A 22,856-nucleotide genomic window follows, 5' to 3' on the forward strand; every position below is an offset into this window, starting at 1 on the left:
TTCCTCCAGGTCTCCCACATGGGTGCAGGGTCCCAAGGCTTTGGGCTGTCCTCGACTGCTTTCCCAAGCCATAAGCAGGGAACTTGATGAGAAGTGGAGCTGCCGGGATTAGAACCAGCGCCCATATGGGATCCTGGCGTGTTCAAGGTGAGGATTTTAGCTGCTAGACCACACTGCTGGGCCCCTCATTGTTTTTTATTTTACCTGATAGCTTGAAAAAACTAAATTGAGAAATGTACCAAATCACAGTGTGTGTTTCCTGGATCTTCCTGGAAGCGGATCATTTCATTCTTCTAGGATTGTGTTTACCCAAATTTTAGAAGTTGGACAAAGTGGAAAAACCAAATTTATTTTATTATTGCTAACTATTACTTACAACACAAAAGCTTAATCCTTGGGCTTCGTCAACACCCACTTAATAAGCATGTACCAAACACTGTGCGAGTTGCTTGAGTTACACCTGTGAACAAAGACTGCTGCCCTTACAAGGTAGCCGACCAGTGCCTGCTCCCATTTCATCCTCTTTCTCTACTCAGAAAAGAATCAGACCTGAATTCAGATCCTAGCATTATAACATATTGTCTGATCTTGGCAAGTCACTTCTCTTTGGACTGCTTCCCTCTGAAAAACCTAACAATCATGTTTTTCTATTATTATTTATTTAGGTGTCTAAAAGATCATTGATTCTGTAAAAAAGGAATTTCCTTGTAAACTACCTGGATTTGTACTCAAAAATGTCTTATACAAAAGAATTTAAGGGAATTTTGTCCTACGATTTACCCATATGCATTCTCTAGCATGCTTTTACAATATATATGGCTTAACATCAGCAGCAGTTTGTAGTATGAAATCCACATGGGCTTATATTTATAGAATTAACTCTCACACATGTCATCAGAGTTAAAGGGAATGATGGAGGAAGTGGAAAAATAGGGTGCTTTGATTAGATAGCTGCTACTTTTTTGGTACAGTCTGTATCTCTTTTGGAAGCTGTATTTGCTTTACTCCATGTGGTTCTGACAGGGATGAAAATCACTTGGGCCTGCTTTTCTGCAGCTGGCTGTTCCTATCCAAGTTGATCTGTGTCAAGCTGATAAATCAAAGTGCCCCTTTTCTCTGGATACCATGGTAACAGGACCCAAGTAGAACCAGTCAATATCAGTTTAAGGGATTGATACAGATGCTGGCAGCAAACAGGATTGTTTCCTTTCTGCACTCTGATCAAGATGATGATACTGCTTGGTGTGTTTGCTGGTCTTCTTACTACATGGAGACTCTCTGCCTAAGAGTAACAGAAAGGCAGAGTCAAAAGGGAGAAACTAAAAAAAAGCTTCAACACCATTGCATTTCTGAATCCGCCTTGAATTTACTAGTAATAATAACGCTGAACATTTTGTTTTTTCTTAATTGCTGACAGCAACACCTTATTTAATATGCTGTCCTTCTTGATGACAGTGATAATCATTTATGTTTACCAATATTTCTGGTTCTGGTTGGCCTTCTCCTACATTTTTGTGGAATGACATACTTGAGAATTGGAAATGGTCATGTGACTGTTTAGGCAAGTGAAATAGTAGTGATGTTTGTCATTTCTAGGTGGAGAGTCCTTAAGTCTTTTTTTTTAATTTTAAGATCTATTTATTTTCATTAGAAAAGCAGATTTACAAAGAGAAGGAGAGACAAAGATCTTCCATCCACTGGTTCACTCCCCAAATAGCTGCACCTTGGATCTGCCTCCACTAAGGAGAGCAGCTGGGAGATGAACTGGTACCCATATTGGATGCTGCTGCTTGGAGGATTAACCAGTTGAGCCATTGTGTTGTCCCCAAGAGTCTTTTAATCTTTTTTTTTTCTTTTAAAGGTTTACTCATTGGACCTGGCACAGTAGCCTAGTGGCTAAATCCTCACCTTGCACACACCAGGATCCCATATGAGCACCAGTTCTAATTCCGTTTGTATCCGTATGGGAACGTGAAAGAAGCTCCTGGCTCCTGGCTTTGGGTCAGCTCAGTTCTGGCCATCATGGCCACTTGGGGAGTGAATTAGTGGACAGAAGATCTTTGTCTCTGTGCCTCTCTGTGAATCTTGCTTTCCACTTAAAATAAATAAATCTTTTTTTAAAAAAAGATTTATGGAGCTGCTGGAACTCAAACTAGTGCCCATAGTGATGCTGGTACTACAGGCAGAGGATAAGCTAGATAAGCCACCACACCAGCTCCACAAATGTATTTTTTATTAAACTTTTCAAATGTTTCAATTCAGAAAATGTTTTAAGATAACATCTAAAAAACTAATGTGTGGGGCCCGGCACGATGGCGCAGTGGTTAAGGTCCTCGCCTTGCACGCCCGGGATCCCATATGGGCGCTGGTTCTTATCCTGGCAACCCCGCTTCCCATCCAGCTCCCTGCCTGTGGCCCGGGAAAGCAGTCGAGGACGGCCCAAAGCTTTGGGACCCTGCACCCACGTGGGAGACCCGGAAGAGGCTCCTGGCTTCGGATCGGCATAGTATCGGCCGTTGCACTCACTTGGGGAGTGAATCATTGGATGGAAGATCTTCCTCTCTGTCTCTCCTCTCTGTATATCTGCCTTTCCAATAAAAAATAATAAAAATAAATCTTTTTTAAAAAAAAAAACTAATGTATACAGAAAGGGATTATTAAAATATTTGGCATACATAATTACTCTGGTTCCGTGTTTTAAAAGTTACAGGGTAGAGGTAAACAGCAGTATTTCCTGGTTTATTAGATAGGAACTAAACCTGACTTTGGGACTATGACCTCTGACCAATTATAATTTCCTTGTTTCATTCATATCCTGTGGCAGAACAAAGTCTATAATAATAGATGTTTGAAACTCAGACACCATGTAAGTACTGTGACCTTGCCCATGACAGTTCCTCTTATGTGGGCAGGACAATGATGACGTCTCTCTGACCAGGACTTACTATCTGAAAACAGAAAAGCCAGATCAGTAGGAGGAAATGATTCAAGGACAGGTTGAACAAAAACCTGATTTGCAGCCATGCAGTGTCAATCTTGACCCCTTGAATTGAACAGAGCCCCTGACAGATAACCAACAAGGAAGATACTTGTAGGGCAAAAAGTTAGTATATAATACAGAAAGCTGTACATTCTCTGTGTGTGAACGTTTGAGTCATGTTAGAGTATTAGAGGCAATGCAACTTGCTCATCACTTAAAACATGTCATCTAATCTTTTCACCTGCGACTGAATTCTGGAGTATTTAGGAACATTTTGCTAAGTGTGTATAAGTATTTTTCTTTAATCTGTGTTGGATTTTTTAGTTTACAAAAAGAACAAAATATTCTTAAGGGTCAACCATACAAGCTGTCAATTTAACCTTTAGATATTTTAATTTCTCCTACCTGTAAAATGGAAGCACATTTCTTTGATTCTCCTTCGTGATTATGCAGATAGAAAAATGAGGTACCCAGTGTATTTGTCAGGACTTTTGGTTGAGAGTAATAGGAACTGGCTAAGTAGGAAAATAAAAATTATTTGCTCGCTCATGTAACTGGCAAGTATAAGGGACTTGGTTTAAGTATAATTGGATTCATTGCCTCAAATTATTTCGTAGGCATAATCTCTCTTTACCAGGTGCTTCTGCTTTTTTTTTCTGTGTTGGTTTTATTCTTGTGAAAAATCTCCCTAGGAAGCAATGAAAGCACACATCTACAACTCTAGCTGTTCATTAACATTGCTAAAAGAGATACCTTTTCTTCAGTAGTTCTAATAGAAGACTAGGAAAAGATGGCTTCCTACAAGAAAATCCACATATTATTATCATCAACAGAAAAGGAATTAACGGAGCACAGGCAAAAAAAAAAAAATGTTCCTTGCATGTCAATTCAAAGTTGTATACCATGGCATGACTAGAGATACAATAGCCACATACCTCAAAGAAAACTGGCCCAACCTCAACCACTGAAAGCTAATTACACCTAGTGGTTGGGGTGGCTCACGCATGGACATGTGACCCAGTCCATATGGGATCCCGAATGTGCAAGGCGAGGACCTTAACCACTGCGCCACCGCGCTGGGCCCTTGGCTAGTTTGTTTTTAAGTTCCTTTTTAAGATTTATTTATTTTTATTGGAAAAAATGATATACAGGGAGGAGGAGAGACAGAGGAAGATATTCCATCTGATCATTCACTCCGCAAGTGGCCACAACGCCTGGAGCTGAGCCAGTCTGAAGCCAGGAGCCTGGAGCTTTTTCCTGGTCTCCCATGTGCAAGTACAGGGTCCTAAGACTTTGGACTATACTCTACTGCTTTCCCAGGCCACAAGCACGGAGCTAGATCGAAGCAGGGCCTCCGGGATTAGAACCGGTGCCCATATGGGATCCCCACACATTCAAGGTGAGGACTTTAGCTGCTAGGCCAGCCCGCCGGGCCCTGTGTTTAAGTTCTTAAATACCATGTAATATATAAGAGGTTTTCTTCCTCTATAGTTTCAAAAAAAATTTTTTTAAGTGCTTACTCATGTTTTCCTTACTTTACTTAGAAACATTCTTGATGATCTCTTTGCTTCAAGGACTCATTTGTTCAAATACCATTGTAAAGAATCTATTAGAGCCTGGCAGTTGCTCAACTGTGGCCATTTGGGGAGTGAGCAGGTGGACAGAAGATCTTTGTCTCTGCTTTCTGTAAATCTGCTTTTCCAATAAAAAACAAATCTTTAAAAAAGAATCTATTAGATGCTGTACTATTAGTAAATTAGGGTAAATTAGAGTAAAATGTGAATAAATGGGATTATAATATAAGGAAGAAAGTAATTGTGGCAAGACTTCAGGAAAGTCCAGTTGAGGAAGATGTGAGACCTCGGATGATACCTTTCCTATAACCAAGTCACTGAGGAAGAGGGTCAAAACAAAAAAAAAAAAATTTTTTTTTTCACTGAGGCACTTCTCTGAGATGTGGTGCCAAGAAAAATTATTTGAAATGTTAGGAATTTTGAATTGAGTGCTCAGATGCTTGTAAACAGTATATGCAAAAAAAAAAAAAAAAGTTCTTGGTGTTGACTCCCCTAACTGCAGAATCAGAAACTGCTGTGCAGTCCAGGGACCCTTGGGTAACAAGGAGCTGCAAGGAGCAGGTTTAATGTCGTCCCTTTCACATCTGCTGAAACCCTCTTCTTCTCTCACTAGTTTAGCAGTAGGCTTGTTTATGATTTAAAATCTAGAGTCAACATTAATAGCCTCTGTTTGAGGTCATCTCTAGCACAGCCCTCTTTGTGGCAGAAATCCAATGGAAACGCTTTATCAAGCATTTAGTGATCCAACGATGAGTGAAAGGAATCCGTGAGGAATACTTTCTAGTGGGAAATGAGGGTTTTTACTGCAGACGGCATAAGAGCTAGGCCAGGGCCATGCTGCCATTGTGTACACATAGTAGACACTATAGCACTGTGGTACATCTTGACAGATCAGGGGTGTAGTTTCATTTTTCCTGTGGTTATTTGGTTGCCTCTTTCATCAGACTCAGGTTGATGGCTGGATTCATTTTATCTCCTATGTACAGCACAGTGCCCAGAAACACTTAAGAAATAACTTTGAATGAATGTGCATGTAATTCTACAGAAGAATGTCCCATCTTTCTGTGGGATATTCATTTGAAGTAATTTTAAGAGTGCTAACAGCCATACAGAAACAATCTTGATTTTCTCACACAAGCTTTTTAAAGTATAAAACAGGAACAGGTGGGTGTCGTGCTGCAACAGATTAAGCCATTGCATGGATGCTCACATACCATATCGGAATGCTTGCTGGAGTCCCTGATACTCAGCTTCAGATCCAGTTTCCTGCTCATGTGCTTGGGAGTACAATAGGTGATAGCTCAAGTAAAAGGGTCCTTGTCATCCACATGGGAGACCCAGCTGAAATCCTGGGTTCTTGGCTTTGTCCGGCCCTCCGCCAGCTGTTACAGACATTTGAGGAGTGAACCAACAGGTTTCCCACCCTCTTCTTTGTCATCTCTGCTTTTCAAATAATCATTTTTTTTTTAAAGCACAAAACAAAGATCTGCGCCATGCTAAAACCAGGAGCAAGAAACTTCATCAGGGTTCATCAGCAGTAGCAGGGGCCAAAGCACTTGCCATCTTAGCCATCGTAGGCTGCTTTTTCCCAGGCCATTATCAGGGAGCTGGACTGGAAGCACAACAGGAAAACAAACTGGCATCCATATGGGATGCCAGTGTCACAGGTGGTAGGTTTGCTTATTATGCCACAGTGCTGCCCCCTTTATTTTATTTCTTTACATTACACATCTAACCATTATTATCACTTTATTTTTAACCAATTTGAGAGCAAAAACCATATCTTGTGAATTTCCTGTACAACTTTCCAGGTATGAAAATATCATGGCATTAGTATATGTATAATACAGTGCTCTAAAACAATTTTTTGTTTGACTTTACTACAGAAGTGGGTTTTTAATTATTTAATTGTTATTATTTTCATTTTATTTTGGAGGCACAGAGACAGATCTTCCACAGCTGGTTCATTCCCCGAATGCCTGTAGCAGCCAGGGCTGGGCCAGTTCAGAGCCAGGAGTTAGGGACTAAAGTCAGGTCTCTCATATGGGTGACAGGGACCCAAGTAATCGAGCCATCAGTTGTTGCCTCGCAAGGTGCGCATTTACGGAAAATAGTATCAGAAGAGCCCAGACTCAAACCCAGGCACTTACAGATGGCATTATCTTAACCATTGTGCTGAACACCTGCCTCCAATATATTTCTGAATATTTTTTTTTTACATCTTAGTTATATGGAACTCCCTTAAACTTTTTTTTTTAATCTACACATTGATTTATTCCAAAGGCAGAGTGATGGACAGAGAGAGAGATCTATCTTCCATCTGCTGGTTTGTTTCCCAAATGGAGCTTCTGTGTCTCCCATGTGGGAGCAGGGGTCCAAACACCTGGGCCATCCTCATCTGCTTCCCCAGGCACATTAGCAAGAAGCTGATTGGAAACAGAGCATCCAGGACTCAAACTGGTGCCCATGCGGGATGCCCATGCTGCAGGCAGGATTTAACCTGCTGTGTAACAGCACTGGCCCCTAGAACATTAGATTTTTTTCAAGATATGAAGTTCAAGAAAGACCAAGGGAAGAAACTTCACAAATTTCTGTAGAATGGGGAGGAAAAGAGAGAATAGGGAAGATGATTAATGAGTATATGCTATCAAGAATTTCAATATAAGAAAATTAACTTGCAGTTGAAGTACCTGATATATGAAACTTAAGTGATAAAGAAAATACTTATGGTACTAGCACTGATTAGCATGAAGGAAGACTACTTTCCACAGTTGTAAGAAAATCAACCTACTAAATAGGTTGCAACTTTAATGACAGACATTTGGCAAGAGATCAAAGCAGAAGTTTCTAGCAGTAGCCTTTAAAAAGGCTACCCTTTCATTTAGACATTAGCAACCATACCTTGTCCCTAGACAGAACTGAAGACTTCTACCAACCCCACTATAGGACAGCTCCCCAGCCTTCTAAGACAAGAGCGTTTGTCAGAAGCTCTCTCTGGGGCCTCACCTCACCTCTGACTCTGAAGGAATCTGAGTTAGTCAAGAACAAGCACTTTCTCAGCTGACCAAAAGGAGAAGGGGTGCCTAGCCCGAGATGCTTGTCCAGACTTCACACGTGGTTAGGCACTGGCTCTGGGCAGTTTTGAGAATGAACCTGAGATGGATGCGAAAGATAAGCTAGCCACAAATGTGGTCTGCTATTGGCAGTTCCACACCTGCCATGTGCCTAGCTTTCCACTGGTCCAGTCTTCAGTTTAGAAGCATTTTGTACAAAAAAAAAAAAAAAGTTAAAAGTATTTCTGTGAAAGATTGGTTTGCTAGCTAAGAGCTTGCTCAGAGTTGAAGACAATGGCAATGATCTTTCAACAGCAGGAACCTCATTTTTCTCAATTGTTTTCTTTCTTTCTTTTTTTTTTTTCCAATTGTTTTCTGTGTATACACTGCTTTTTTCAGGTCAGCCACAGAGTAAGCTTTGGCTTGTCTGCCCTCTAGTGGAAATCAGTAGTTAAATGAACCAGTGTCTTCCAGCTTTAGGAAAAAATAGCTCATTTTTATTGGGTGGATTTCCAAATCTTAGCTTTTGTTTCTCTAGATAATTGTTATATTTACATCTAAGAAACATAATTACAGCTTTGCTCTGTTTTCTCAGAAGCTTTCTTTGGCTTTCCTCATAGGGGCCCCTGCAACTTAACTTTGCAGCCTCTCTCGGTGTAAGCTCTGGGTGTTAACTAAGCAAGTCAGTGCTTTGCCATGCCAAGATAACAAATGTTTTTCTGCTGTTCCTTCCTTGTTCTCCTAACTGAAATGTCCTGCCACTCCCCGTGTCTCTTCAAGACTGAACTCAAAGCCCACTTACTCCAAGGGACTTTTAGTGATAGCTCTCTCGTGCATCCCTGTCACCTGTGCACACCCATAGACTACTAGACTCCCTTTTCCTGCCCAACAGACACTTCCTGCTGCTAGTGCATTTCCAAGGACAGAAATGACTAATGGATAATCTGATATCCATTTAATGATTAATCCACACTCCATAGGATTGTTATCTTAGAACTCCTCACAACAGAAATATCACTTGTCAACCTCCACTTTGTCCCCGTAATCCAAGCTGCTGACTATTCCTTACATTTAGCAGGCTGTTTCTCACTGTCAGACAATTCAAAGCCTCTCTTTTTCTGTTTTGACTTAACACCCTTACTAAAATCCTATGAAGTCATCCTGTTGCCTAAAAATACTGTATTTCTTTCTTTTTACATTTTTTAGCTTCACCTTTGGCTGTATCAGTACTGCGCCCATTATTGGATCTGAATACCTAATCAATGTACTCATGTTTCTGTATGAGATTCAGCATCTCAGTGGTGCAGGACTTGAAGCAAGACAGCCTAGTTATTATTTTCATTTGTTTATTTGAAACCAGAGAGAAGAGAAATAGAGGTTTCTGGTTTGGGTTCTGGCTGCTCCACTTGCAGTCCAGCTCTCTGCTAATGTGTCTGGGAAAGCGGCAAAGATGGCCCAACTGCCTGGGCCCCTGCACCTGCGTGGGAAATCTAGGAGCAGCTCTTGGTTCTTGCCTTTGGCCTGGCCCAGCCCCATCTGTTGGTGCCATCTGGAGAGTGAACCAGCAGCTGGAAGATTCTCTCTTTCTCTATCTCTTCTCCTCTCATTGTCACTCTTTCAAAAACATAAATAAAGAAATAAAGAAATAAAGAAATAAAGAAATAGGTTAAAATAAATTTAAAAAAAATTTTAAAGTGATAACTTCTACTCAGTTCGTTCTTCAAAGATCATAACCATTAATAGGTTAGATTCATGAGAATTGGTGGTAACAGAATGTCTACTCACTTCAAAGCTGAAGTAGCAGTTGGTTTTCAGAAGTGATTTGTTTCACAAGAAGCATTTTATCAATGAAGCTTATTTGTGGACTGTTGTTAAATTTTGCCCAGGGAAAGGCAAATGCCATGTATTGTTGCTCATTTCTATAAACGTAGAAATTGATATTACAGCGGGGGGAAGGGATAGGGGAGAGAATAAGGGAAATCCCAGGAGCCTATGGAACTGTATCATAAAATGATAATAATAAATTAAAAAGTTTTTAAAAAGAAATTGATATTACAAAAAAAGACAGAGGGACACTGGTCAGGAGAGAATGAGAAGTGTAGGGTAAGGGATGGAAGAAGGAATTTATTTGATAAAGGACACCAAAATAGAATTAAATAGGAGGAATCAGTTCTAGCATTGTTTTGCCTAGCAGGGTAACTGTAGTCTACAACACTCTGTATTTCAAAATAACTAGAAAAGAGTGCACTGTTTTCTAGCTTTGAAGAAATGGAAATGCTAACTGCTCTGATTTTATCACTTGTACATTATATACATGTATTTAATTATTCCTCTGATCTTATCATTGTGTATTACATACATGTATTTATCACACTGTACCCTGTAACTATGTATAAATATATGTGTCAATAATAAAAGATTAAAGAATCCTTTTATCAGAGCTCATCTATCTGGGGCTGCCCTAGCCAAGGTGTCAGCCATCTATTGGCTCAGTCTTGTTCTTAAGATTTTCTTTTTTCTCTATGTTCATCATTTTATATAGTGCTAAAAGGTAGATGCTAAGCAACACACCCTCAAAGCGCATGTTAGAAACCACAGAGAAGGTATTCAGGGAGCAGAATGCTTCCTCCAGGAATAAGTTCTATTGGAATCAGCTGCCTATGTTGATTGAAGTCATATTTTATGAAGAAAATTCAGTCAAGTGCACACAAGAATGACACATTCTCACATTTAAAGCTTAATGAAGTGGAACTTGCATATTGTGATATGAGAGATTTTAATTTTGTTTTTTCATTTTCTATCTGTATAGGAGGCAGACAGTGGGGAGGAAGAATGCCGATCACAACCCAGGAGGTATGTTGCTCATTGTGTATTTGTTCATTACATTGTATAATTTTTTTGTAGTTTTTTTTTCCTCTAAATCATTTTTTCAGTCTGGTTTGGATCCACTTATCCCGGTTTTCCATGACATTCAAAGCTGACATTACATTAAGAATCTAGTTATGACTCAGAAAGATAGTAGATGGTACTTTCAATAATAGGTTGAATGAAATGCTAATTTGGCTCAATTTTCGCCCAGATCTCTAAGGAACTCTCTTGGGTAATAAAGAATTTCCTTACCATTTAGGAAAATGTCAATTAAAGAACGTGTTAGCTGTCCATTTTGTGCTTGGGTTTGTCATTCATGTTGATAGAGTATGGCAGGTCTTTCAGATTGGAAAGAATTATCTCCTCTGGTTTGGAATAATTTATAAGACTTGGGGTTACCTCTTTAAATGTTTAGTAGTGAAGCCATCTGGTCCTGAGATTTTTTTTTTTAAACTTAATTGCTGATTCACACTTGCTTCTTGTTATTGGTCTACTAAGTTACTCTGTTTCTTCCTGATTCTCTTGGTAAGATGTGTGTGTCTAGGAACTTGCCCATTTCTTTTAGATAATCAAATTTGTAACATTGTTCATAGTCATCTCTAATAATCCTTCACTTTTCTGTGGTGTCAGATGTGATGTGCCCTTCTTCACCTCTGATTTTATATATTTGAATCTTATTTTTTTTCTTCACTTGGCTAAGGGACTATCAATTTGTTTATCTTTTCAAAAGACCAGCACTTTGGGGCCTGGCATTGTAGTACAGGCAGTTAAACCCTTTGTCTACGATGCCAACATCCTATATGAGCATTAGTTATAGTCCTGACTGCTCCACTTGCAGTCCAGCTCCCTGCAAATGTGCATAAGAAATTAGTGGAAGATGGCCCCTACCACTCACATAGGAGTGAGCCAGCCAGTGGAAGATCTCCCCCTCTCTGCCTTTCAAATAAATAAATAATATATTTTAGAAACAGCTCTACAGTTCATGGTTTTTTTTAATCCATATAATTTATTTGTGCTCTGGATTTGGGTTGCTCTTGTTTTCCTAGTTGTTCTAGCTCCTGGACATGCAGCAATAAGTCATTTCTCTGAGCTCTTCCTGCTGTTTTGATGCAGGCATTGATCACTGTAAAGTTCCCACTACATACTCCTTTTGCTGTACCCCATAGCTTTTCATGTTGTATTTCTACTTATATTCATTTGAAGAGTTTTTTAAATGTCTTAATTTCTTTAGTTGTTCAGGAGTATATTAATTTCCATGCATTGTGTAGTTTCCAAAGATTTTTTCCTTACTGATTCCTAGTTATGTTGCACACTCCAGTCAAACAAGAGCGTACTTTATGTATTTCGTTCTCTTACTCGGTTTCGTTCTCTTACAGTGTTGAGAATCCTTTCTATCTCTAACTTTGGAAAGTTTGATTATATGTCTTGGGGTGGGAGTGGTTACGTTGAGCCTAAACGGCGACCTTCAACCTTCTTGTATCTGGTTAGTCCTATCTTTGTCTAAGTTTGGAACAGTTTTTTATTGTCTCTTTGGACGTACTTTCCCTCCTTTGGTGTTCACAAGTCCCTTTTGAACCCCAATAGCAAACAAGTTGCACGTTGCATATTATTCCTTTACATTTCCTTCATTCTTCCTGATTCCTTTCTGTTCTCCAACTGTATTTTCAAAATAGCCTGTTTTTCTGTTTGGTCTCTTCTGCTCTATGATGCCTCCTGCTGTGTTTTCCATGTGTAGTTTTCAGTTGAAACATTGCTGTTGGATTTTTAAAAATTATTTCCATTTCTCTGTCAAGTCTGTTAGAATATTAAATCTATGTGTTGTCTTGAGGTTCACTGAGTTTTCTTAATACACTTTTTTTTTAAGATTTATTTTTATTATTATTTTTTTTATTGGAAAGGCAGATATACAGAGAGGAGAGACAGAGAGGAAGATCCTCTGTCCGATGATTCACTCCCCAAGTGAGCGCACCGATGCTATGCCGATCCGAAGCCAAGAGCCTCTTCCGGGTCTCCCACGCGGGTGCAGGGTCCCAAAGCTTTGGGCCATCCTCGACTGCTTTCCCGGGCCACAGGCAGGGAGCTGGAAGGGAAGCGGGGCTGCTGGGATAGAACCAGCGCCCATATGGGATCCCGGGTGTGCAAGGCAAGGACCTTAACCACTTGCGCCACCGCGCCGGGCCCAATACGCTTATTTTGAAATCTTTGTAAGCTTTTGAAAATCTTGATCCTAGACAGCTTATTTCTTATTATTAATATTGGTTGTGTGTGTGTGTGTGTGTGTGTGTGTGTGTGTGTGTGTGTGTGTATTAGGGTTAAAGTCTATTTCTAGCATCTTATTTCATTCATTAGGTGAGATCATGGGGTCCTGAAAGTATTTGATTGTAATCCTGAAAGCTTGTGTGTTACATTCATTAGGCTTCCCTTGTGGCCGTACAGAAGTTCTAGCCTGTGGACATCTTTGCTGTTTCAGCACTAGATGGTGCCCTAAGTCAAGATTTAGTGCAGGTGCTGTTAACAGTATTTTCACTGGTTTAATCCTAACATATGGCCCAGGCAAGGTTTTCTCCAAATCCATAGTTGACATGTTGTTCAGAAAGAACTGGGAAATGTCTCAAAAGGGGTTATCTGTCCCTACCCACCTGTTTCTGCTGCTAGGTTAGGACCAGGTACCTAGTTAGGACCAGGTACCTAGGTTAGGACCACAGGTACCTACCAGGTACCTGTGGTCTGCAGTGCCATGGTACTGGATCACACTCAGAGCCCATAGCCCACTCAGACAAGTGTCGCCAACAAGTAGGACTGAAACCCACCCTGTTATGGTTTGTCCTGCAGGTGGACCCAAAGTTCAAGACTGCTCCCGCAGCCACTAATGATACAGATCAGGATAGAAAATTGATCAGCAGGATTCCATTTGATACTGGAACAGGTCTAGAAGCACTAGCTAAAGGCACTAGTTTGAGGGCAAGGAATTTTACAGTCTGCTCAGTCTGCCTGATGCTGAGTCCCAATATAGCCCAGTGGTTTCTTACTCCTTGTTCAAAATTGGAGAGGTGATAGAAAACTCCTCAACTCCCCAAACAGGCATACCTGGGTTACGCAGGCACCGTACCCTGAGAAGTTATGGTATACACATCAGCTCCACTTGAGGATGGCAATGACAAACTGAAGGAAGCTTCCATCCTACTAAAGCAAAAGATTCCACCTGATGCTAGGAGGAGTCTAGAGGCTCCATCTGTGAGCCTGGTCTAACAGAGGTCTTTGAGCTTTATCATGTGCTGGGACTCCGAGTGACAGCAAGCTCTGAGCTCCAAGTCCCAAGCTCCTTCTCCTGCCCTGCTTCACAGCAGCCAGAAAGCAGGGCAGAGGCAGTACCCTAACTGCCTGGCTGTGGAGGGTACAATACTTAGTCTGCAGTTATTGGCCTGGAGGCAGGGGCTCTGGGGCCATGGACATTTCTGAATTTTCTTGTGATGGATTTGGCTTTGGGATTTAAGTCTAAGGACGGGCTTGGTTCCCTTTCCCTCTTCCAAGCACAATGCAAGACATCTAACTCTATGCTGCACTGCTTGGAGCTGGAGGAGATATGATAAGGGCAGTTCTCTCCCTCTTGCTTTCTGCATTATGACTTTCTCTGTTACTGGAGTAAAACCAGGCACTGTGGTCTCTTATCTGGTGTCTGTAGCTCTTGTAAAAGTGAGTTGGTATGTGGATATCTAGCCATTCAAATGGTATTCTTATGAGAGCGAGCTCTGGGAGTGGGCCAGGCTGTGATAGGCTGTAGCCCCCACTGGTGAAAGCTGGAATGGGTGGAGGTAAATCGGATTAAGCCATAGTACCTGCTGGTGAGTGCCAGTTTTAAGGGTTGGCCATGTCAAGCTGGGTTGCAACACATGCGAGATCTGTTGCTGAGAGCAGGCCTGGAGGGAAACTTGGGGAATTGCCCTGCTAGGCCACAGCTCCTTCTGGCATTCGCAACACCCAGGGCTGGGAATGGGCTTTGTAGGGGAGCTTCTGGGACTGCCCTGCTAGGGTGCTGTTTCCATGAGAGAGTGTGAGATCTGGTACTAGGGGCAGATCGTGCCACACTCGCTTGAGAGCCAGAATGTGTAAGGGGTCAGCCAGGCTATGCTGCAGCCCCAGCTGGCAAGTGCCAGGACTGAGTGCAAGTCATGTCAAGCCAGACCACAGTACCCCCTGGCCAGGTGCAAGATCAGGCTGAGAGCATGCCCGGCAGAAGAACTGTGGGCACTCCCCTGCTAAGTTGAACCTACCACTAGGAAACATTGAAACCAGGGCTGGGGACCAACCAGGTTAGACAAAGCAGTGGGACCCTTTGGCATATGTGAGGGCCAGGTCTAGGGGCTGTTTAGGGTGAGTTAAGCCATAGCACCCTTGGGTGTGCACAAGAGCCAGATGGGATGCAAGCTGGGCCAGGTTAGGCCAAGGCAGAGGCTCAAAACCAGAACTGAGGACGGGCCTGTTGGTGCTTAATGGGAGGGGTCGTCCCAACTAGATCAAAACACCTACTGGTATGCGTGAGGACTGGGTCTGTGGCAGGCTGCTTGGGCTGGGCTGGAGGATCTATTGATTCAAGTGAACTAGGGCTTGTGCACAACTGACCAGGCAGCTTGCCTCCACTGGCATGTGCATAGGCTGACCAGGAGTTTCTCACACCTGCCTTCCTCTGTCCTCACTATGGCTGTTGTAGGCATTGAGGAGTAAACCAGCAAATAGAAGAGGAAACATATTTAAAGAGGTATTGGGGGTTTGTGGTACAGGCTTGGCAGTTGCCTATGCCTAGGTACTTCAAAGAATTATTAAAAATGTCTGGATCCCTACTAAATCCAGGCTTACCTGGAAATCTGGGTAGGAACAGGGCTGATGAGCTTCATCATGCATAAAACCAGGAGCGCTGATAAAGTAAGGCTTGGAAAGGTCCCGGTCCTGCTCACGGCCATGATGAGCCAGCTCTGCTAGGAGCGCGTGTGAGAGGACACATCCATCTGCCTGTGATCGTGCTGTTGGGCAGCAGTGTGCTCCATCAGCTCACCTGAGTGCCATTTATTCTGTGGCATGAACAAACATGAGCTGCACCACCACCATGCAGTACTGATTCAGTGTGCCCCCTTGCTCCCTCCTGTGCGCTGTTTACCCTAAGTACATTCTGTCAGCGTCAGCTACTGTCTGAACCCCACAGGAAAGCTGAGGGTCAGAAGGCCAGGGCCTCCATTGTCATAGCAGTTGGTAAGGGCCTGGACATTTAACTCAGCTTCACTGTTGAACAATAAACAGTTGCCAAATGAAAAAGAAAAGAAGTTAATTCTTAAAAACACACTCTAACCAATCACATAGAAACTGTGCATCTGTGCATCTTTTGTTGTTGGCCTTTCTGCATCTTGAATCTTCATCTCCTACCCAGTAAATTATGTTTCCATCCACAGTGGAGAATCATTTGCTCTTTAGAAATGTTTGCTTGTGGCCACCAGGGGGTGCAGTGAGCTGTCCATTCATTCTTGAGTTCGTCTATAAAGTGGCAGATTTGAGTTAAATGGTTGAGTGCTCATTTTAAAAGACTTTTCCCTAGCTGCTTGATGGCACTAAAAATTTTCATTTCACTGAAGTACCTTTTGTTTCTGAGCAGTGTATTCGCAGATCTTTATTTTACACTTACCTGACATGTTCTGTATTTGGTAAAACTGAAAGGTATGCTTCTTTTATAAAGCTTTTTTTTTTATTGGAAAGTCAGATATACAGAGAGGAGGAGAGACAGAGAGAAAGATCTTCCATCCACTAATTCACTCCCCAAGTAGCTGCAATAGCCAAAGTTGAGCCGATCCAAAGCCAGAAGCCAGGAGCTTCTTCCAGGTCTCCCATGCGAGTACAGGGTCCCAAAGCATTGGGTCTTCCTGCCCTGTTTTCCCAGGCCACAAGCAGGGAGCTACATGGGAAATGGGGCTGCTGAGACACAAACCCGCGCCCATATGGGATCCAGGTGCGTGCAAGGTGAGGACTTTATCCACTAGGCTACCACGCTGGGCCCAAAAGTCATGCTTAAGTCTGGTTTATAAAGCAGATTTACTTATGGTAGTCATAATTAAATTAGGTATATCTTTTAAATATAGGCAAATAATTTATTTTTCCCCAAATGTTATTCTTCAAAGTATAAGTTTTTAAAAACTGAAGTTAATTTCTTCTCATTTTTCCTCAGTTTTTGCCAAGGTAACATTTGGAAAAGCGGTTTTTCCATATTGTGAAAATTCCAAAACTAATAAAATGTCCAAAGACCAAAAGAGAGGATGATGCTGTTTTTTCAGCCAAATTTCATCTCCCATCACTAATGTTAGTGTTTTTAACAGGAAGGATCTATTCTAAAATGAAAAGGTCTAAGGCAGAAATTTCCCTACTAGGAAGAGGTGTTTGGGACATGGACAGCTTTGGCACTGTGGCCTTTTTCTCTGATTCCACCATGCAGAAATTTTGTGCATTCCATAATTCAAGTTGTATTGAAAGGTGGTGTTCATTGATCTCACATTCATTACCCAAGTATTTTTTTTTTTTCCTGGTGGGAAAATGACAACAACAGTACAATCACATCCAAAAAGGGAAAAGTTCCCTTCAGGAGAAGGAAAAGAGATGACAGTCACGAAGAGAGGATATTGTTGTCACCTCACTGCTGGCAAGCTGGCAGACTGCAGAGCAGTGAGGTCTGTGGCAACAGAGGTCTACACCTTAAAGACCTTTCAGATCAAGATTTGCGATCAACCCGTAGCTAGTTACATAAGGAACTATTTATAGTAATGCTGAAGTGTTCTATAGACAAGGATCAGAGATTAGACTATCTTTCCATCTTTCCCCTTTATAGAATGAAGGTACATGCCAGGGAGTTGTGCTTTTTCATTATCTCAGTGTTCTACCTTGAACACTTTCTCCATAAAGTGTGAACCCTTAAATAGGAAAATCTAGTGGTTAAAAATGTGTATGGTTTTTCCTGCAGCAAAATAAATAATCCTCATTAATTGATTATTGATAAATATGTACATGTTAAACACTGCAACCAAAGAGGTATCCCCCTATGTAAGAACCAGATAGATATTAAAAGGTGTAAGATCTAATAATTAACTGGCTGATTATAGCAACAATGAGCTTACAATTTTAGCCACAATATAAAATGATGCTTCCCACACTTTGTGATTTAGAAAAGTGTACTTTAAGTAAATGGAAAGTGCTGTACGATGTTTTAAAAGTCAGTGCTTTTAAAAAGTGCTGTCAGAGAACTGCAGCCACAGCTATCGCCTTTGGCAGCCATGCCTCGCCACGTGGCAGTCCTGACGCCTTTCTTCAGCTATGGCTTTATGCATCAGTGTCTGTCACCTCATCAAGGTCCAAAAGATCCAACCCAGATCCAAAATTCTGAGCTCAAAGATTTTTGAAGCCAACTCTTAAGACTGGAGGAAAAAACAGTTGGTTATTCTCAAGTTGAAATAAACCAAATAGGAACAACTTTTTATTATGATCAACTAGGCCTTTGAATGATAAATCTGTGGAACATAGCCAAAGTGTCCATCACAGCAGTGGCTAATAATCTGAGAGCTTTTTCAGCTTGGCTCTTTATGGCCACAGCTTGCTGCTGAAACAGTTTAAGACTGTTGTTCAATCCTTTCAGCTAAAGACTGTGCAAAGGCCTGCCTCCTAAAGGTGATAAAAATATTTTTCTCACACCCTATATGGAAGATCTTGAAACTTGTTTAACTCATATAACCTAAATAAGTCAAAAGTACTGGGGGAGGGACAGACATTTAGCAATTTGGGTCACTCTGGACACATCCCTTATTTGCCCTGATTAAGTATTGGCTGCTTTGCTTCCAATCCACTTTCTGCTGGTGTGGAAGCAGTTGACAATACCTTTGGTCCAAGCTCCCAAGTTCCAGGTTCCTGACTTCATCCTGGCCCAGCCCCAGCTGCTGTGGGCATCTGGGGAGTAAGGCAGCAGATGAAAAATCCCACTCCTCTCTTGCTGTCTTACTCTGTGTGTGTGTGTGTGTGTGTGTGTGTGTGTGTGTGTGTGTGTGTATGTGTGTGTCTTTCAAATAAAATTAAAAATAAATTCTAAATATTTTTTAATTTAAAAAGATTACTATAGGAATAGCATATTCCATGGGTTTATCTCTACCCTCAGATAGCTCATTAAACTGTGGTACTTTCAGAGAGCATGCTCAGTAAGTTCTTACTTTATTTACTCACAGCAAACAAAGGGGCCAGCCCTAACAAGTCTCTAGTCTTTGGCCTATTACCTTTGCTGAGAAAACCAAAAATACCTTTCTTAGTGTTCAACTGATCTTCAAACTTTGGAGACAGGGAGTAACTGTATTTGGCAAGAACTAGGCAAGCTGGTGCTAGAAGGAGTCTGTACAGGCAAATATGTGGACTAAAGAAGCGGCTTATTATCTAAAGATTGGCCTCTCTCTTCTTCTTAACAAATAGATTGTTGATATTGTTGTTATTGTTGTTTTTTAAATTAATTTATTTGAGAGGCAGAAAAAGAAATGCTGTCTGCTGATTCACTCCCCAGCTGCTTGTAAAGGCTAGAACTGGCCCTAGGCCACACCTGGGAACCTGGCATTCATCCAGGTCTCCCACATGGGTCACAGAAATCCAGTACTTACCCGTTATTGCTGTCCCCCAGGGTCTACATTACCAGGAGACCGGAGTCCAGAACAAGAGCTGGGTATCAAACCCAAGCACTTCATTGTAACACGTGATCATCTTAACCACTAGACTATAAGTACTCACCCCTAATATGGAGTTTTTGAGGCATATGGAGTTTTTTTTTTCTATATGATATCTAAAATTAAAGCCAGGCTGTTAGGATGAACCCAAAAGCAGCGAGGGGTAGAATACTGATGATTTGTGATAAGCCCTACCCACTTTGTACCAGAATAAGCCCTTGCCCTGTAGTCTAAATAACACAGCCAAGAAAACCCAACGAATGAGCTTGAATGCATACATACAGGAAAGGAAAAGATTTTATTTTCTATCACACACAAAAAAGGTCAAAGTAAACAAATAAAGGATAGTTATAGATCTGTAAAAAAAACACATGTTCACAAGATAATTTCATCACTGGAATTTTCAGCACCAGTGAATTTGCTATTCTATTTTTAAATTATTTCTATTTTTGCAAGTATGTTATATATTAATTTGGTAAATAAAATTAGCAATGACAGGCCTGGTGCAATAGCCTAGTGGCTAAATCCTCACCTTGCAACCACCAAGATCCCATGTGGATACTGGTTCATGTCTTGGCTGCTCTACTTCTCATCTAGCTCCCTGCTTGTGGCCTGGGAAAGCAGTCGAGGATGACCCAGTGCTTTGGGACTTTGTACCCAGGGAGGAGACCTGGAAGAGGCTTTGGCTCCAGACTCTGGCCATTGTGGCCATTTGGGGAGAGAACCAGTGGATGGAAGATCTTTCTCTCTATGGCCTTCTCTCTGTATATCTGCCCTTACAATGAAAAATAAACAAACAAATCTTTAGAATTAGCAATGATAAATTCATAATAATTCATAGATCTCCTTTTAAGGAGGGCATCAGCATTTTCAGTACTGTTACTTTTTCTGTAGGCTGCCAACTCCCAGGCAGTCTTTGTTTTTGTAGTTTCTAGTCCCAGGACGAATCTCAGAAATTAACAGGCATAAATTAATTAATTGTAATTGCTGCATGAGAACTTTATGAATCGAATTTAGGGAAGCGTAGCAATAGGCCCTTTGCAGCTTTCAGGGTCATTCATGACTAGATGATAACTTTTTTTTTTTCTTGATTTGAGAGCAGAGAGAGCTCCCATTACCTGCCTTGCTCCCCAAATGCTTGCAACATCTTGTGTCTAATATGGGTGACAGAAACCCAATTACTGAGCCATCACTGCTGCCTCCCAGTTTCTATATTATCACGGAACAGGAATCGGGAGCTAGGTGTTGAACCCAAGCAACTGCAATGAGGGATAAATGTAGCTTAACAATTAAGCTAAAAGTTTGTCCCTGAATGATAAATTTTTATACTTCTATTGCCCTTTCTCAGCATGATTTTTCCAGTTGAATAAAAAGTAATCTCATCTCTTAGAAAGTAGCATTCAAGTAAGGTGCAAAGCTTTGCTCATCCTTCTGGCTCACTTCTAACTCTCCTTCACAAAAATTTGAATCTCACCTTCCTCCTGGAGAGGTAACTGAAAAAGAAAAGTTAATGAAGTTAATATACTTTCCTGGTACACTACAGATTTTTTTTTGTTGTGAAGGAAAGAGTAAGAGATTGTTAGGAAGACTTATTGTAAGCACTTAATTCAGAACTGAGTTCAGTATAAGGTCAAGATTTTGTTTTTCTTCTGAAACCCTTACGTTTGTGGATGTAAACAGTATGAACTTCAGGAAGTGCTGATATATTTTTCTTACCCTGAAATGTATGCATATATACACACACATTTCATTTGTATCCCTCTAGGGATATGTTTATGTTTTAAATATATTTTAAAGGAAACAGACACTTCAGAAAGGTTTCCTGTTATAACTCATATGAACCCTTAGATTGTCGGGGTCTTCACATCACTTTAACATTCATATTTAGTTATCTCAAAAGGTGAGTAACTAGAGCTGGTGCTGAGGCACAGAGAGATGAGCCACTACCTTTAGCACCTTTATGGGTACCAGCTGAGTTGTGGCTGCTCTACTTCTGTCCGTGTTGGTTCTCCTACAAAGGCAATAGAGGATGGCTCAAGTGGGAGGCCCAGATGGAGCTCCTGCATCCTGGCCATTTGGGATGTGAGGCAGAGCATAGATTTCTCTCTCTCTCTCTCGCTTCTTCCCTCCCTTTCTGTAGCTTTGCCTTTCAAACAAATAAATAAAAGGATTGGCAGCATGGCATAGTGGGATAAGCTTCTGCCTATGGCACCAGCATCCCATATGTGTGCTGGTTCATGTGCCAGCTGCTCCAGTTCTTATCCTGTTCCATGCTTATGGGCAGGGAAAACAGCAGAAAACAGCTCAAGTTCTTGGGCCCCTGATCTCACATGGGAGACTTGGAAGAAGCCCCTGACTACTCCTGGTTTTGGATCAGCTTAGCTCTGGCCATAGTAGCCCTGTGGGGAGTGAACCCGCAGATAGAAACACACACACACACACACACACACACACACACACACACTCTCTCTCTCTCTCTCTCTCTCTCTCTCCTGTCTGTAACTCTGCCTTGCAAGTAAAAATAAAACAAATCTTCAAGAAAGATAGAGATGAATAGCCATCTGATAGAGAAATTTTATCAAGTGGAATTAATGAATATGTAATAAAACTAGAATGTTGAATGCTTATATTATGTATAGAATACTGGTCTGCAAAAACGATAGGAAAAATGTTTGCCATATTTTCATGAGGTAGAATGTGAAGATCCACACCCATACATCCAATATGACTGCTGTGAAATAAAACATAGGAAACCTTTAGAAGGCATTAAGCAAAAAATATCAAGCAAAGAATTAAAATGATTGTGCTTACATTGTTATCTGTCTAAATTATTTTCCACCTAACTTCACAAACTCACACCTGATTTGTGTGATTTTGTATTGTGACTGAAATCCTTTACATATTAGGATCACTTACTAAGGAAAACTATAAAAGAAATTATCACACTTCAGCATATTAATTAGAAATGGAAGCTTCCTTTCTGCCTTAGTAGGTCAAATATGATTCAGCCTGAGTATGATTATGTGAAGTCCTAACCAATGGATACCACTTGGGAAACCCTGTTTAAAGGTACTGATTGTGTTGATTCACTCATCCAGCGAATATTAGGCAAAGACTCATGTGCTTGCTTCGCTGACTCACTACTATTCCGTCATCCTGAGGCAGACACATATATTTATACGGTAACTGGCAGACTGCTTGTTAATCACTGGGAATTTCCCCAAACCAAGCAGCCACCTGGGCAGAGAAGGAAAGACCTGTTATTGATGACCTAACCCAGCCCCGAAACAACTGTTCTGATGAAATAAACAGAATTCAGAAACTACTTGAAGCACATAATTGGTTATGAGCCACCTTGAGTCACAACAATCCTTACCCTTCAGTGGGAAAAAAAAAAAACAAACCTCACCTTGTGATGACAGAACTCTTTTTCACAGCACTCCCAACACTACCGTTAACACGTTTGTTCTTTCAGCATAAAACTGTGATTGCAGGGATGTTCTCTGCCTTGTTCCTGAATATGTCCTTGAATTCTGGCACATAGACAGCACTCAGTAATTGTAAAAGGACTGAATAAAGAATTGTAGTTTTCATCTGTTTTCAGGCATTAGGAAAAGATAGCCTCTTTGAGTCCATTTCCTTACCTGTATACTTT

General features: G+C 41.1%; 1 protein-coding gene across 3 annotated transcripts in view; it reads left to right on the forward strand.

The window, feature by feature from the left end:
* SSH2 (slingshot protein phosphatase 2) overlaps window positions 1–22,856 on the forward strand; it is a 213,160-nt gene that overhangs the window by 72,260 nt on the left and 118,044 nt on the right. For all 3 annotated transcript variants that reach the window (XM_041000224.1, XM_041000225.1, XM_041000223.1), the window contains one exon: window positions 10,417–10,460. In XM_041000224.1, coding sequence (XP_040856158.1) covers window positions 10,417–10,460 — 44 coding nt within the window. The remainder of the gene's footprint in view (window positions 1–10,416; window positions 10,461–22,856) is intronic.

Source organism: Ochotona curzoniae, unplaced genomic scaffold (assembly GCF_017591425.1).
Source record: "Ochotona curzoniae isolate NIBS_2020 unplaced genomic scaffold, NIBS_Ocur_1.0 scaffold_2453, whole genome shotgun sequence".
NCBI lineage: Eukaryota > Metazoa > Chordata > Mammalia > Lagomorpha > Ochotonidae > Ochotona > Ochotona curzoniae.